The 18,522-nt window shown below is 39.1% G+C and overlaps 1 protein-coding gene across 5 annotated transcripts in view; it reads right to left on the bottom strand.

Moving 5' to 3' along the window:
* Positions 1–18,522, bottom strand: part of RSF1 (remodeling and spacing factor 1) — a 58,694-nt gene that overhangs the window by 20,973 nt on the left and 19,199 nt on the right. For 3 of the 5 annotated variants that reach the window (XM_088140478.1, XM_088140477.1, XM_088140479.1), the window contains exons 2-6: positions 6,665–6,756; positions 5,331–5,423; positions 4,233–4,438; positions 3,344–3,495; positions 591–2,233 (exon numbers count right to left, since the gene is read on the bottom strand). In XM_088140478.1, the coding sequence (XP_087996604.1) occupies positions 591–2,233; positions 3,344–3,495; positions 4,233–4,438; positions 5,331–5,423; positions 6,665–6,756 (2,186 nt within the window). Of the gene's footprint in view, positions 1–590; positions 2,234–3,343; positions 3,496–4,232; positions 4,439–5,330; positions 5,436–6,664; positions 6,757–17,916; positions 18,017–18,522 lie in introns of those variants that run through there. The other 2 variants (XM_007437288.3, XM_088140480.1) reach the window with 2 other exon arrangements.

Below are 18,522 nucleotides of genomic sequence, written 5' to 3' on the forward strand. Positions count from 1 at the left end.
TCTATGGGTGGTGCCCACAATAAGCTGGGTCAGGTCCATGGTTGTCACGGTGGCCATAAAACTGCCTCTGAGCCCACCAAGAATGGTAGATTGAAGTCCCCCAGCACCATAAGTCTGGGGAACACCACCACCAGCCCAAACATGGCCTCAAACAGAGTGGGCAGGGAACTGGTACAATAGCAGAATTCCCAACTGATCCAACATCACAAGTAAGGCCTCACAGTTGGAGCATCCCATCTGACAACCTTCAGAGTCTCCCCATGGACAACAGTACCCATCCCCACCATCCTGGCCATGGAGTCATGGTTGGTGCCAAACCTGAAACACCTCTGAGCACATAAGCTCTCTCTGCTGTATTCCTTTACTAATTCCTCTGCTATTTACAACTATGAATTTCAGGACAAAATCTATAAAACCCTGTTAATGTGGCTAATTGAGAAAACTTATTTAAAAAACTACCCTAATATGTACAGCTTGGAGTAAGTGATAGAGGGAGGTGATAAAAAAATCACTTTAATCTCTGGATTTTTAACAGCATTAGCAATCACCAAAATATAAAAGACCAAGGAAACCACATCTGAATATTTCACCTTGTGGGTTTTAGAATTCATCTCCTTCTCTTGCTTTTTTGATTCTTCTTTCTTATCCTGTTTTTGCATGGAAGCCACCTTTTCCTCCTCTTCCTCACTTCGTTTCTTCTCGGTTTTCTGATCTCGGGTCTCTACTATCTTGGGGGTAGGTTTAGATATCCGGGGGGACCTCCTTAAAATGCGACCAACGTTCACAACTTCCTCCTCCTTTCCAGCAGCTGCATTCAGAGACTTTGCAGGAAGAGGATCCGTTTTCTTCCTACTGGAGATTCGGATTGTGAGCTTAATCCCATCTTTCTGCCTCTCAGAGGTTATTTCCCTGTTCTCTGTCAGAGAACTTTCTTCTTCTGAAATCAGCTTATATTTACACTTGCTTTTTACAGAGTCTTTTTTCACCTCAGAAGATTCCTTGATGGAGCTTGGGATGTCACCTATTGTTGGCAGCTCTCTCTCTTCAGATTCAGAGTCCTTGTGTGTTTTAGCCTCCTGCTCCTCGTACGCTTGTTTCTTGACAGGGAGAGTGCTTCTGGAATCAGAGTCTTCTTTCTCCACCACAGGTTTCTTAGACAAAAGGGCTGAAACAGATGATGGAGTTGCATCTGGCCTGGCTAATTCTGTTTTCTCCTCTGAAGGACCTGTATTTTTCAAATCATCAGCCTCGGAAGCAACAGTCAACTCTTTAGGGGATGGTAGCTTGGTGGATTTTTCCAAGCTCTCCTTGGAAAGCATCAGGCTATCGTTTGCTTTAAGAGAGTCTTCAAGCTTCTTAGGAGGATCATCTGTCTTCTTCATCTCAAGCTGGTTTTCGTTCCCTTTTGGGCTGGTTTCCTCCTTTAAAGGCACGATCACACCAACAGCCTCCTTCCCTGGATGCATAATACACCTCTCAACATCACTGGTTCTTACTATTGTGCTAATACCCTCTTGTACTCGTTCCTCCCCAAGGCCATTTTTCTCCTTAGGCAGGCTGGAAGCATCTTCCTTTGGGCAAGAGGAATGATCCAATTTGTTATTTGGCATGATTTTCTCACTACTAATTTCCCCATTTACTAGGAATTTCCCATCAGTGATTGTAGGAACTCTCTTAAAGGTCTCCTCTTCAGGTTTGCCCCCTTCCTCCTTCAAAACCTCTTTGGTTGGAGTTATACATTTGCGTAAGGGACCTTTTATGGGGCTGTCATAATCATCCGTCAGCTTGATCTCTCGCTTTTTGAGTGGGATCTTTGCCTGCTGGTCATTTTTAAGTTTCTCGTTCTCTTCCGCTGTTCTTTCCACAACATCTTGGGGAGTTTTGACGCTGACACAGAACTCTATCCTCTCAGGCTCATGGACTGCTTTCTCTGTGTTGCTATTTACCTCTCTTGAATCTTTTGGCTCCAGCTTATACTCCTTCCCTTCTGTTTTATCGGGCTTAACGTTTTCTTTAAAAGAGTCATTTTCATCTTTGGTAGTTTGTGCTTCCCCGTTGTTCTCCAAAGGTTTTTCTAGTTTTACGATAACGGGGAGCTTTATGATTTCTCTCTCTTCCACTTGTTCTACTTTAATCTTGTTTTCCTCTTCTGGAACTTGAGGAGGTGGAAGGTTTTCACATGGCTTCGGCAGTTCTTCTGGTAGTTTTTCTTCCTTCACCTTTAATTCATTTTCTATTTATAATTAAAAACAGAGAAACAAAATAAAGTTACAATAATGATAAGCATTAATTGTACCCAGCTCAGACCACATATGTGCATGCTAACAGGATTGTACAGTGCTTTGGAAAATATTCAGAAACAATACTTCAAAATGTAGAGGGCTGCAACCCCAGCACCTGTCTGCATCTCCTGCTACTTCTCCCAGGAAGGAAAGGCTGCCCTCTGCAGCTACCACAAAATCCAGGGAAAGACGCAGCTGCTTTAAAGAGTTACAGATAAGTACTACATTTGTGCCCTTGTATGTTCCAAAGTTCCTTTTTGGAAGTGAATTCAAAACACTACAAGATTATGATTAAAATACATTCCAATGATAAACTTTTATTTGGAATAGCAAAATCATAAATAATATTGATGGAATGGTCGTAGCTTCCCCTAAGAGAATCCTAGGAACAGTAGTTTGTTACTCGCATGTCTTTGTTGATTCCTCCTCCTCCAACAGGCTGCACTATACCACTACAATTCTCAGGTTCTCCAAGAAGAAGAAATTATTATTATACATCTAAAATCTAAAGCAGTGTTTTTCAACCTTGGCAACTTTAAGACATGTGGACTTTAGCTTCCAGAATTCCCCAGCCAGTATACTGAAGTCCACATATCTTAAAGTTGCCAAGGTTGAAAAAATGCTGCTCTAGAGAATAGAAGTAGAAAGACTCACCCTGGAATTTCTGTGTGCATATCGGAGTGGGGGATTGTTGAGGTTTCATGTGTGTGCTAATAGTATGCCCCAGAAGGCCTATCCTGCACCTATCTCTGGAACAAGCTTTTGGGTGATTTTGTCTTTGCTTGTCTGGAGCACATCCCCCCTTTGTTCACTTCAGAAGAAAACGCACAGTAATTTTTGTAAACTGAATTCTAATTCAATTTCCAAATATTTTTGTATTGCAACAGTTAAAGTCAAATTAGCCAACCTTTCGAAACTTAGATGCTAAGGAAAATCAACAATAGGCCCTTTAAAGGATGTTTAATATTGAACCTCCCTCCCCACATTCCTTGTGTGCCAGTTCCCAGAAGAGTAAACGATAATGCAAAATGCCCACTGCAAGATGAGAACAGTAGCAAAACCTTGGACTGCGGTGTCTTCCCCTTTTTTGGCCTCTTCATCTTCAGTACTAGGACTCTCTCGTGACAAGTTATCCTGTTGCTGGTTTTTCAACAGTGCAGGGTCAATTTGCGCTTTCAGGAGCTCAAGAGTTTCAGCCAGCTCATTTCGGCTTCTGGATGAAAAATAAGACACACACCAAACCTCAGAAAAATAGCAACCTTATGTAATACGCCACTCCTGCCCAAATCTGTCTGCCTGTGTTCTGCTTTGCCAGCATTTGCAGGCAAACGAAGAGGAGGAGAAAATATCTGGGAAACGTGATAGGCTATCTCCGTTTTAAAAAATCTAGATCAGTGTTTCTCAATGGTAGGAACTTCTCCACCTCAGCTGGCTGGGAAATTCTGGGAGCTGGAGACCACACATCTTAAAGTTGCTGAGGGTGAGAAACACTGATCTAGATAAAATTATGAAGGGCTGCATTAATACTTACCTTCTTCTCAGATCTATTTGCACACTTAGGAGGAGCCAACACTTTGCACCCTAAACATTTAATGGGAGCAAGAATCAGGATTCACCCTCTACCTAACACATAAAGCCCATGTCTCTGACTATATTTTTAACATTATTTTTTTTCCATGTAAAGGACTTTATATTTCCATATAACGTTGCAGACCTAAACAGGACCCAAGAGGCAGCTGTAAGAATTTCTAATTGTGCCACAGGCAGAGTTTGGAAAATCACAGCTATTCTCTTTGGAAGAATTATCTGAGCAAGGCCTGGCCTTCTGTTAGTTTGTTAAAAACAGTTCAGCATTCCCCAAGCTATTGCCTTCCAAACATACTAGGCTTAACTCAGTATTCCATAGTCAACAAGCCTGAGGGCACCATGTTGAGAAACAAGAGAGGGTACCTGACAATGCACTTCCATGAAGACCCATCTTGATCATCCTGCTCTTCCACATACATTCTAACATTATGCTCTTGGTCCAGCTGGTACCAGTAGGTCAAACCATCTTTGTCTCGGCCAAGTGGCTGAAGACGCATGGCATCGGCATCTTCCTCATTAATGATATTCTTAAACTTTAGATTGTCATCAAACTGGCATTCACAAAGGTACTTGAAAAGAGAGAGCAAGGGAAAAGGAGAAGAAGCACATTAAAATATTTTAGGGAACATCAAAAGTGCATTCTTCACCAATATTACCACTACTTTATGGGTCAGCAAATCTAATTTGCAACTTAATTTTTTTATTACTGTATTGTCACCTATTCCCATTGCAACACCAACCTATCACAGGATACAAATTCTTGATATAATATAATCCTGTTATGGATATGTATTAACTTAAACATATCCATAACATCAATTATGAAATAATTCTCTATGTCTACCTATATACGTACACACATACCCCCAAATCACAACCAGAATCCACCTGGTTCTGGGATCCACCCCACAGAATAGTTGATGGGACTGGCTCTGCAGGCAATGAGGGAACAAAGTGATCCAGCTGTGAAGGGCCTGTGGCTCCAAGCTGGAGCACCTGCTCTGCAGCAGAGCTCTGGTTCAAATCCCAGCAGCTCCAGGGAAAATGAGAAAGAGCTCAGAAAAATCTGGGCCTGAGACTCTGGAGGGATGTCACCTGCCTGGGGTGATAAGACTACTCTGGGCAATCAATCTTCTGTAGAAGGCAGTTTCATGCTGCCTTCAAACAACATAAGTCCTCAGTTATTTTCAGTCTATGTAGCCTTCAGGGCTTTGAATTTCCTTGTGTCTTTTATGGGCCAACTCAAGTTCATATGTTATTTCTCTAGTTTAGAAGGAACATATTCCATAGAATTGTGCATGTTTTGAAAATGGTTCAGAAGAGATGTTTTAGAATGGGTATGAGTGCAGGACCTCTTTAAAGCAGCTGCATCCTTTTTCAGCTCCTGCATGGAGATAACTGTGTTTGGTACAGCTTGTAAATGGAGTAGGAAGTAGACAGCACTGCAGAGAAGAGCAATACCTTCAATATTCCCAATTTGCATTCGGTGCTCATTTCAAGATATCCTTTTTTCTCCATCTCCCAAGCCCAGGTGCTGTTGAAGTCTTGACACATCTATAAGGCAAACTTTTAAATTAAATACTGAGGAATCTTTCCACCACTACAAGTATACCCAATACATTTTTGCCATAATGAATGTCTTCTGGTGTCTCTGGAAATGAAGCATGAACCAAGACTGGGGGTGAGGGAGAGATGGAATTGCTAGTACACTCATAGTTTATTTATCAAACTTCAATACTGCCACAGTCTCCAAGAGCTCCCAGTGTTTCACAACAACATATTGTAATACTAAATAATAATTTCAAAAGTTAAACTGTCCATGATAGTAATAACATGCAACATACTAAAATTATTTAACTCAATTTAAAACAATAAAACATAAATAACAACAACAGATAGTGTCATCCCAACTTAGCCCCCAAGTGCCCTCCAGAACAGCTGTATCTTCTGAAAGACGTCCAAGAAGGGGGCTAATCTAACGTCTTGTAGACGAGTACAGAAAATACATGGCAGCCATTACAAAAACATCAGCTTAGTCTGGAAAGACAGGAGGAGGTGAGGAAGAAACTCAAGACTGGCCTGCCTTGACCCTCTTTGCTATAAGAGGAAGGAGAAGGGATGCTCCATCAGGTTTCAAGATTCTGACAGTATAGCCTATTACAATAAAACAGAGTTCTAATATTTCTTGTGGCATTTGTTTCTTGACCTGGTCTACCTCAGAGGGTTGACCCTTCTAGTGGGAAGCTGTTCCAAAGGATAGGTGCCATTATAGAAAACGGACTCCGTGCCTCAGCCCTTGTTATCTCAGAAATGTGGGGAACCACCAGCAGTTTTTCCCAAGGTGAACATATGGGACAGAATCAAAGTCTCTTTCAAGTTGAGCTTAACTCCTGATGACGTCATGAATACAGTATGTCCCATTTATTTTTCTTGGCAGAGATACAGAAACAGCTTGCCACTGTCTTCTTTGGGGATGATTTTTGACTTCCCAGTCTACAGCCTTGGCATTTCCTCATGGTTTCCCATCCAAGTACTGAGCCAGTCCAACCTTGCTTATCAGACAAGGTACGCTGGGTGCTGCCACCTATCTGGGCAAACCACAGGACTAGGTGTTCCAAATCACAGGAGACAACAGCAGCCAATACAGAGACATACCTTACAGGTACTCGCTTCAGGTCAGAAATCAACTTCAAAATCTGTACAGAAGTTTTTGACTTTAGGCCAGGGTATTATTATACACTGCCAAGCCCTCAGCATCCAATATTATATTTTCAAAAGATATAAAATCAATATACCTTGATTAAGTATTTTTCCCATCGGTCCGCTGTGACAGATTTTCCAATCTTTCTCATCAGTTTCAGATGAAGTTCGACCAATTCTCTTGGAACTAGAAATAATAAGAAGGAAGAGTGTGTTTAAAGAAATGAAACAAAGAAGTTCTTGATAGTAAATGGAAGCATACATTAAATGCAAGGTGTTTTTCTTTTTTGCCCTTGAACACAAATTTTATTTTTATTATTTTTTTCTACTCTGAAAATTCTGTAAGACAAGAATACAAGGTAATATCTAAGAACAACTATCTCAACATTCAATCAGTTTCCATGTATCACTACATTTATTGAGTTATTATTATTTGCACCCATTATATAATTTTCCAAAGCTAATTAAAATGAGATTCATCCTTCTGTGAAGCTAATATTCTAATTTTATCAGTAACTTTTCCAAGAACACCAACTGTTCAATGATAAATTATATAAGAATTTCCACTTTCGTGCAATTATTGATTTAGCTGCCAGGAGTAAAAATACAACAAGCTCTTTTTTGTTTAGTCTAGAGTTACTTCCCTTGGATATATGCAATAATACCAACCCTGGAACAATTATATTTTTTATTTAGTTTTTATTCTAACTTCTTTGAATATTTTCTTCCGATAAGGAAGAAAAACTTTTCACAGGTCCACCACACATGAAAAAGAATTCCCTTCTGATTACAACCCCTCCAACATTTTGATGACTAAATTATGAAATATATAGTTGGAGTTAAATGCCAGTTGATATATTATCTTCATCTGCACCTCTTGTATGGAATTTGATAGAAAACCACAATTGCCACTTCAACTTTTCCACCTTTGTTTTCCTAAATCTGTATCCCAAGCTTCTTTTAAACCTGCAGCGGGGTTACCTATCTCCAATTCCCATAATAACCTTTACATTTTTGAAGTGGTTCCTTTGGGTTGGGAAGGGCAATGAATAATTTTTCAAAAATGGTTAAACTATGAGAGGCTCACTCCCTTACAGTCTTTATTATTAAAAAAAGGATTTAAGATGGAGCCACATTAGGCAATCAAGACAGACCAGAACCTATCTGCAACTCAATCTTTTCTTTATTATGCAGCGTCTGATTATTGGAAGTCTCTTACTCTATTGCAACTGAGATCTCTCCATGGTTTCAACTGTATTGACTGTCCCATTATAGAAACCTGAGTATACTACTAAAAGTGTTAGGAGGAAGATGCTGTGTATCTTTTTTTCTAAACCTGAAGCGTAGCTTTTGTGAACATACTATTTATATTACTTACAAACCTTTTGGAAGAAGAAAACATTTGGCTTATTGATCTATCTGCTTCCTGTATGTTTTCTGGCTACATCCACTGTCTTGGAGCTTCTAATATAAAGGGAGTATGTGCCAAACATGCCACCTGATAATATAATTTTAAAAATGGAATTCCCCACTCTCCCTGTTCTGGGATCCACAAATGATCTTTCTATTACAGGTAGACCTTGCTTACCAATTGCTTTGTTTAATGACTATCTGAAGCTATGATGGTGCTAAAAAAGTAATCTTGCAACCAGTCCTCATATTTACGACTGTTGCAGTGCCCCATGGTCATGGGATCACCATTCACACACTTCACAACCGGCTTCTGACAAGCAGAGTCAATGGAGAAGCCAGCAGTAAAATTGCAAGTTGTGGCACGTGATGTCTCACTTAACAACCTGCTGGGATTCACTTAATGACCGCAACAGAAATGAGGTTGTAAGCCTGTTGCGGTCAAGTTTCGCTTAATGACCATGTTGCTTAGTGATGGTGTTGCCGGTCCCAATTGTGGTTGCTAAGTGAGGACCATCAGTAACTCTTTTAATTTTTTTAGTTCAGAAACAATTTTTTCCATTTTTTTCTTTGTCACAATATTTGCGTAAATATCTTATCCAGCATTTATTCTGGAAGATTTTAAAATTAAAATTAATTTTGAAAGTTTCATTATTTTAACTGCTACAATTTCACCCAATATATATTTAAATATTTCTTATTCCATGTGTTCATTTCTTTTTTAAAAAATTTCTTCAAGTAAAATTAGTATTAAACAATTTGTCAACATTTTTTTGTGGTATTAATTCCTTGATACTTGAAGAATTTGTATTCTACTGGTATATTTAAAATACCACATACAGGTAGTCTTCGCTTAACAACTGTTTGTTTAACAACAGTTCAAAGTTACGATGGCCTTGGAAAAAGCACTTATAACCTGTACTCACATGACCATTGCAAACCACTGCACCACCCCTCATGGTCACATGATCACAATTTGCGACCTTTTTTACAACAGTCGTTAAGCAAATCACCACGGTCATTAAGCAAATTCCAGCAAAAAAGTCCACTGGGGAGCTGGATTCACTTAACGGCCATCGGAAAAGGTTGTAAAATTGGGTCCGGTCATGTGATGACTCACTTAACGACTGCCTCACTTAATGACCAATTTTCCAGTCCCTCAATAAATGAGGACTAGCTGCACCTCTCTTTGAATTTTAAGAGAGGTTTGAAAAAGCATCAGTTGTAACTTTGAAAATATACTGTTTGAAATTTCTGCAAATTTGTCCGTCATATAGGTAGTCCTCGTTTAGCAACCACAATTGGGACCGGCAACTCAGTTGTTAAGCAAAGTGGTGACTAAGTGAAACTGCGACTGTGCTTATGATCTTCCTTCAGTTTTCCTTTGCTTTACAGACCTCTGAAGATCATAAATGCGAGGATTGGTTGCAAAGTTCTTTTTTCATCACTGTCATAACTGTGAACAGTTGCTAAATGAGGCAGTTGCTAAATGAGATTTTTTCCCTCCTCTTTCAGTCGTGACCAATTCTACAGAGGCTGCCTGGATGAGTCCCTGCAGTTTTCCTGGCAAGGTTTTTTCGGAAGTGGTTTGCCATTGCCTCCTTCCTAGGGAGGAGCCCAGCTGGTGGTCACAGGAAATCAAGTCTCTTCTGTTGCATTGCGTTGCATCCAGCAACGAGCAACTGATTCCCATTTTCTTGTGCAAGGTGCCATCAGCGTTCTTCCTCCCATTGGGGTGAGAGTACCTATTTATCTACTTGCTCACGCTTTCTAGCTGCTAGGTGGGCAGGAGCTAAGGGCACAAGACGGGAGCTCACCCCGCCGCATGGAGCTTGGGCTTGAACCGCTGAAGTGTCAACCATTTCTGGCCAGCAACTTCCAGTGTCATTAAGCCACTGTACCACCACATCCCTTAAAATGAGAATTACCTGTAATGTATTTAGCTAAATTACTAGAAGTTGCAAAAAAATCAATATATCATCTGCAAATAAATGTAATTTTTATCTCCTATTTTTATCACTTTAACTTCCTTATTGCTACGGTGCTACTGCTTACAAGATTAAATAATAAAGGGGATAACAGAAAGCCCTGCGTGGTATCTCTTGACATGGGGAACTGTTCTGAATCATAATTATTAATTCTTGTCTGGGTACTGGTAAGATTATAAATCTGATCTATCGTGCTGAAAAAGTAATATAGCTGTGACATGGGAAAAAGCTCCATCGCTGCAGCACAGCAAGCCCCACAGCAGTGGCATGGCAAAAAGCCCCATTGCTGCTGCGCCTCCCCATGCATTGCCAGGATGGTGAGCTCAGCAGAGGGAAGGCAGGCAAAGACGACAATAATTTACCTGTTACGCCATCAGGACCTGGAGATGTCCCTTTTTTAAAATAATCATCAACTTCTGATTGTTCAAATGGACAGTTTTACTATAGGTAGTCCTTGTTTAGCGACCGCAATTGGGACTGGTGATTTGGTCATTAAGCAAAGCGGTCGCTAAGTGAAAATCACTGACCGCAACTATGCAATCAAACTCTACAATTTCTTAAATGCTAAACATTGTCTTCTACTTTCCTAAACACTTGTTCCATCCCCAAGTGTAACTGCATCAATATTTAAATTGCCTGTTAGAACGAAATTCTCCCAAGCAAATTTATTTGTAATTTTCATAACTTTTTGTATAAACCCAAACTGACTGTGATTTGGTGCAGAGAGAAAGAGAGAGAGAGTGCCCAGTGTTATAGTTTTATTGTCAAACTTTCCTTTAATAAAACCAAATCTCTCCTCTTTATCTTTTTGAATCTCTTCTACATAAAATCCATATTAACTTATGTAAAGTTAATATGGCTACCCCTCTTGATTTATTAATCCTTATTAGAACTGTCTTTCAAAACATTTATCCTTAATCTTTGCCAATTTATGTTTCCTGTAACATAATCACAGACACAGGGAAGGATCTTAAATACTGATTCTAGTTCTTTTTATTGGATCACCTAACCGCGGAGCATTTACAGAAATGACCCTACATTGTTCTATCACCAGTCCTACAAAGCCCACTTATAACAGTAAAACCCATCAATCTTACCAAATGACACTTCTGTGAATAAATTCATGGAATTATTGATTTTATAACTATCATTTTTGTCTCCTAAATCCTTTTTCCCAGCTCTCCCCAAGTTCATTTTTCCACTTTTTTAAAGATTCTTTTTATCCAACCCTTTATTGTTTTTATAAATAAGGCATCAAACATACCTAATCTCCTCCTATTTTCCCCCCAACAACAACCCTATGAGGTGAGTTCGGCTGAGAGAGAAGGACGGGCCCAAAGTCACCCAGCCAGCTTTCGTGCCTAAGGCAGGACTAGAACTCATCGTCTCCTGCTTTCTAGCCTGGTGCCTTCACCACTAGACCAAATGGCCTTCACTCATCTTCAACGTCCCAACCCATTTAGACCACATGTTAACAGAAGTAGACAGACTTAATTAAATCCTCTAATCAGTGTAATTAGGGTAGTGTTACACTGAGCTCTCATCTCCCCCTTTCCACTTTATCTTGTCCTTAAATTAAGTTCTATGTAATACTCTCCAGTTCTCTGTATTTTGTCTTACTATTTCCCAACTAATATGAAATCATATTAAACATTTATTTCTTATATATCTCAAATGCCAAAGGGCTTATCATATCTTCTCATAAAGTAATATCGGTTCTTTAAATATCCAAGCTTGTTCTCTATTAGTTCTTCATGAAGTATTCTATAGGTTTGTTAAGACTTCATTCATCTCTTGAAGCACTGAAATAATTTATCTTCGTTGTGGTTGAAATAGAATTAAATTAAAAAGGGAAGCCCCCATTTATGTCATATTCTTCTTTTTAATAACTCTTCTGACAGAGGTTTGAAGACTTTTCTTCTTTGTAACATGGCGGGATAATATCTTGAAAAAAATAACATTTTAACTCTACCTCAATTTCTCTCTTTTAATTCACAAGCTTTGTGTAGAATTTTTTCACCTGAGCGTTTACAAATCATATTAGAATATCTTTTGCATTTGATTGAATTTAGGAGTAAAGACTCTAAGGGTACATCCCACATCTTTATCTGAAAGCTTTAAATCAGGTACCTTGTTGTTAAGTTTTGAGATGTGATATCCAACTGAATGAATATTTTCTACATCTTCTCTAATTCCCAAATTATTTTTATTTAATGACTGTAATATCTTTTTGAATTTTTCCAGTATCAAGCTCATTGTTCAGAGCAACGTCATATGCTTTGCTAACCAGTCTGAATGACCTCTGAAACTTGAGAAGACAATCCTGTTAGTTGTTTATTAACTTGTTCAAACATACTTGCCAAGTCATTTCAAATCAAGTCAGCTGATTTATCCCATTCCACCTAGTTCTTGTTTGAGTTGCTTAATTAGATTTCCAATCAAGTCAACCTCAAAGCTTCTTCCTGGGCAGCGCTGTTTTCTTCCTGTGCTCCATCGGGGTATCCTCCTCAGCCACCTCTTCTCCCTTACTAGAGGGGCGTGCTGCCTCAGCCTCCCCTGAATCATCCATGTAAACCTTCATTCCTCTGCCTTTTGGGGAAGTACCTTTTTATACATTTTTTTTATTGTTAATCTGGCCAATTACCCAGATATTAGTAAAAAAAAAAAAAAACCCACAAAAATTATCAGAAAAAACTGGGTGGGGGGAGCAAAATCTGCTCAGCATGCTATCTTCTCTGATGGTTAGTTGTGCCCCTTGCAAGGTGCATTTTAAAGATTTAAAATTTTAAATTAAAGATGCATTTTAAAGATTTTAAAGATCCAAGCAGCCACACAACCTCTTTTGGATGCTATTGCTTGGTTCACATATAACACTACAGCAAAAAAAATCAATCAACCAGGTGAGGTTCATTGCTCCAATAGGAGCAATTCATTGTCTCCAATAGGATGAATGTGGACTTCAAGGGGCATATGGGCATCATCTTTGGCACCCACCAGATTTCTTACCCCATATGACTTTGTACATTTAAGGGGGAAGAAAAGGGACATGGCCTTGCTGCAAAGCAATCCATATTCAGTATTTTAGTCCAAAACCAATGGGTAGATGGAGATAATCTATCAGGAAATACTTGTTGATATAACCAATGGTGACTGTATCTTTAAAGAATACTTCAACACTGTTGCTGAATTAATTTTCTAGCCACTGCTATTTCCCATACTTTTAAACACCAGTGATCCAAAGAAAGATGTACTTTAGTTTCCCAGTTTTATGGGAAATGTGGCAGTTAACTAAAATATAATTCACTTAAAAATAAAGTTTGTTTTAATTTTAAATTCTTTTTGTTGCCCAGAATTGCTTTGCCGAGAGGGGCAGCCATATACATAAATTTAAAAAAAAAACTTCTTGTTTTGTACCATCTTATAGATCTTGCAAAGAATAGACAACAGACTAGTCTAGAACTAATGATTAAAGGTTTATGATTATTTTTCCAGTTTACTCAAAAGCTTTCAACCAAAATGAGTAACTAAATAGGTCTTGACAGCAGAGATGACAGTTTGTATCTGTTTGATTATAAATTCTCCAAAATATTTTAATTAATATAATATAGTTTTAACAGAATGTATAACTATTTATGACTCATGCTTACAGAAAGTTCTTGATGACTTGCCAAATTAACTAAGATTTTCAAAATTCCTACTGTTGCACTCAGTAGGAATGTTATTTAGTACTCAAGAGGCTCTTCTGATTTTAATTGGTATGAATTCATGCCATTCTTTAACAACTGATAATATTTTTTATTCAAGAGCAAAAGAAAAAATGTGACTATCATCTGAAACTTGTGTTATTCTTTTTGCAAAATATCTTAAACAGAAACCGGATGCCCATCAATAATCATGTATCTGACCTTATAAAGTCCTCCATCTTCCCTTCCTTGAAAACTGTCATATTATCCCTGTGTTTAAAATTTCAGTGATTGGGGAAAGGGAGAAGAGGAGAATGATCAGCGAACAAAATTTTATTCCACCTTTCCCAAACTTTTAAGGCAAGTTTTAAACAGGATTTATGATAGCTGAAATTAATGTCTTAATAACAGGAGGAAATAATATTGTCTGCTTGAGAGTTTGAATCTTGTAACTTATATCTACTGAATTTTAAAATTCTGAATAATGAAAATGAATTGTTTAAATTAAAAAACATCAAGCTAATAATTCAGGTTTGGCATAACTAAAACCTCTATCATACCTTGGCTTATCCAGGTAGTCCTCACTTACTGATCGAAATTGGGGCTGGCAACCCCATCACTAAACAACAAAGTTGTAAAGTGAAATATCACATGATTGTGCCCGACTTACAATCTCAGTTCTGGCTATGGTCATTAAGTGAATCTCCCATGGCCATTAAGCACAATGTCACTTGACCGCAACTTGTGACTTCCTGCCGCTTCTCCATTGACTTGTCGGAAGCCAGCTGTGAAGGCTGCAAATGGTGATCATGTGACCACGGGGCGCTGCAACTGTTGTACATGTGCACTGGTTGTCAAGCACCCGAATCGTGATCACATGACCACAGGGATGGCCACAACTTTGAGGACCAGTCGTAAATCTCCTTTTTCAGCACTGTTGTAACTTTGAACAGTCACTGAATGAGCAGTCAGTAAACAAGGACTACCTGTAATGTAGTTTTCCTCACACTGGGTTGTTTTTTTTTAAATGATATAAAATAAAGAATTTTTGTTATGCAATTCCTTGATGGTCAATACTTGGATGGATGACCATCAGGAAACACAGGCTATAGGATAGGGAAGTTTAAATAACATCCCATAATGAGGCAGTAGCAAAAGACTTTCATATTGCTACCAGGAGACCTATATGCTCACAAAATCACAAAGAGTTGAGCTCAAATTGGGGAGTCTTTCCCTTTCCCTCAAAAGATAAGGAAAGTATTTGAAGTAGGAATGAAATTTTGAGAAGAACAGCCATTTTAACTGTGGCTGTTTTGCCAAGGAAGAAAGATGTAGCCATGTCTTAAATTCTGTCCTCATCCTTCCCACAACAGGGTTATAATTCTTATAATTGGTTTAAAACTTTAATAATACTTCTAAATATCTAAATCTACCTAGACTTATATGAAATCCAGTAAATTTTATAAAAATCCTTTTTGCAATTGTGTTACTATTGATTAACCCAGCAAATGATTTATCAAAATTGACTTCTAGCCCAGCTATGTTCGTTACATAGATATGAAATAAAAGGCTACCATATACCATCACACTGTCACATATTGTGATCATCTTCAGTTTCAGTAAGTTTCTCAGGGGATGCAACTGTTCATTCACTCCAGTGCTGACATGAAGCCATAAATGCTTGACTTCCAGTTTTTCAAAATTTCTATCCTTGCCACCATAAAAAGGAAAGTTATAAATTCTGAATCCAACAGACAACTATTATCGGCATCAAAGTCAGAAAATAAAAGTAGCATTTCAGAGAAGGTAACTTGTTGGACTATAAACTCTGATATAATCTGCAATATAATAGACCAACATTGGTGATCAGTTGGCAATGAAGCCATACATGGACCCAAGTCCACAATACCCAATATTCAGGACAGTATATTTTACATTAGTTAGAAGTGAGAATTGCCATATACAATGTAGTTTTTAAAATCTTTGCAGAGATTAATTTAATCAAAGGACTGATCCATAACTGATCCCATAACAAACAACAATTTTGTCATTTAAGACCCCTTCCCAAGTTATTTTTACCCTAATAGTAGCATATTTTATTTATGACTAACAAACTTGGAAAATCTCATCTCTGGTTAGTATTTCCCTTGACAGATGCGACAGCTCAGAGTCTGAAGGATCTATCGTATTCTCCCCTCCATCTCATCCAATTACTGAGTAAAAACAATTTCCCTTATTTTATGAGGGCTGAATTGGTTCCAAAGCAACTTTCTATCTACCTCATCAACAAGATTACGGGTAGTCCTCGCTCAACGACCATTCATTCAACAACCATTCAAGGTTACAATGAACAAATGGTAGCTACGATTGGTCCTTGAAGTTACAACTGTTGCAGCATTCCCACAGACACGTGATCAAAATTCAGGTGCTTGGTAGCCTGCCCATACTTAAGACTGCAGGGTGCACCTCAATTCCCTCCACCCACCCACCTACCTCCCCATTTCTGCCCTTTTGGCTGCCCTGCATTCCATTGTCGCCTACCCCTGCCGCCCCCAGCTGACCTTCCCATCTTCTTCCTCCTGCTGCTGATGAAGTGCTCCTGGCCGAGGTAGCCACTGGCCCTTCACAATGCCTTGCAAGGCCTCTGCAAGGCCCTGCAGAAGCCTCATGAAGAGCCAGCAGCAAATAAGGAGCAACTAGCCAGTCTGCATGCTAAGCTAAGGTTCTGTCCTTAGTGCAGTCTACAAGTAGATATTTGCTTGGAAATCAGCAGATAACAGTGAATAACAGAATATGAACAGGAGCACAAAGCTGACACAGAAGAAATTGAATGTCATGGAAAACACACAACAATGTTTAAACTCCCGGAAATAATTATGGAAAAGTCAGTGTTGAGAGGATGTTGCTTCCTGTAAAAAATCTAGCCAATGACAGTGACCACTTATTAATGATGTATCCTTCTGGCAAATTAATTTCTGGATATACATTGCCAATGTACCTCAGTAACTAGAGCTGATTGTCTGAATCCTTTGAAGAAGACACATATTGCTCTTCATTTTCAAAATGAAAAGGTATACATACGTCTCATGCAATTCTTCTCACTTTCATTGGCTAATCCGAGGGGTAATAGGGCAAAAGCAGACAGGACTGGCAATGCCACTTAAGCCTGGAATTAATATAGCAGATATCCCTTCCCCACAAAAATGGGATGTGACATGGGAAGGGAGACACTGACCCACTGCACACCTGGTATAGCTTCAGCCCACTCACCAACCCTGAGCTCTTAAGAATAGGAGGGATGGCTTATTTTCTGCTCAGATGTCCCCAGTTGCAGACTTAGTTTTTGCTCTGACCCCTTGCTGCTTTTAGAGACAGATCACAAAGCCAGGGATATGACCCATAGAAGAGGATCTTGCTGAGGGCAGTATCTGTACATGGAAAGGTCAGCCTGTTTATCAGCTCTTAATCTCACCTGCTATCTGTAACAAATCTGATTCCATTCTAATGAGAACTTAAATTGGGATGATGAGTTTCTCTGCCGTTATAACCAGGGGAGAGTAGCAAGAAAGATATAATTAGAATAGCTGGGAAGAAATAATTAGAACAATAGCATGTTCACCAATTACTGTTGAGAATGGGCTGTTCCTTTCTTGTTTTTGGAATATACAGTGTTTGTGTGGATCAGTATCACCAGCTCGTTGCATTTTACAATCTTTTGACTCCTCTGTTTCACATATTGCGCTAATGGAGTTTCTCCTGCTCTGACTTACCACCTATCATGATGTTTCAACCCAGCCACACAAATCTAAACCAACTCTGAGATCTGTAAACCTGGTTGCAATAGTAGTATAACCTAAAGCACCAAGGGTGCCACGCAGACTCTGAGCACCCTATTTCTGCCCTCTAGAAACCTCTCTGAACATAATTCCTGGAGACTGTAGCAAGCTGTCTTGCACTTTTGAAATGGAAATGGCCCATAACCAATCAATCAACTCTGTATATGGTAGTGTCAATTAGGTAAATCGTTTTTTTCTAGATGCCCATGCCAAATGCCCAAGCCTGGAATAGATCTGGAAAAGGAAATCAGATAAAAGGGTTCACTAATATGAACAAAGAAATGCATCCCAACTGACTGCTCAGAATCGTAATGTTTCCTTTCACAAAGAGAGTTCTGACATCTTTGCAATCCCCTTCTCAAGGAAGTTAGGCTGAAAAGCCAACCAGTGAATAACGTCATGGCAAACACTTTCTGATATTTAAACTTACTGCAAGAAAGGTCTTCCTGGATCCCCAGCTGCAAAGGCTATTCTTTTTTAGCATCTCCTATGTCATGGACCTGATGAAGGACTGGTGGGAACAGCACAAACAAGACGCAGCACAACTGCTACCTCCTGCTGTAGTTCTCCAGCAAACTGCATTGTAAAAAATGGATGACAGCCTGAAGGCTTCTGAAAGCTGAAGACACAACAATATCAATGAGTGGGTGGGTGGGAAAGATGTCAGCCAATTTTTTGGGGGGAGCTAAGGCTTAACAGGTGAAAATGAATATATTTTGACTCAGAAATGCTTCCCTTCCACTGTTATTGTTGCTCTGAAAACTAGTGCCACTGAAGATCAGCCATGATGTAGGGGTGCTCTTGGGCCATATTCTGGGGGGCTAGGTTCATCATGTAGATCGCCCATCCCTGAGATCACAAAGAGCCATTGCTAATGTTCATAAATTTATTCAGGATCTTGTAAAGTCAATAAAAGTAGCAGTTCTCACCTCATCCTGTAGCAGAAAATTCCATGGGAAAAAAACACAATTCTTCAAAAATCTCCTTCAGTATTTTTATTGTTATAACATTTTGCAACCTTTTACAGGCTTGTAAA

The sequence above is a fragment of the Python bivittatus genome, unplaced genomic scaffold, assembly GCF_059951505.1.
Source record: "Python bivittatus isolate LINGU-HERP-01145 unplaced genomic scaffold, Pbiv_v1 ctg000340_np1212, whole genome shotgun sequence".
NCBI lineage: Eukaryota > Metazoa > Chordata > Lepidosauria > Squamata > Pythonidae > Python > Python bivittatus.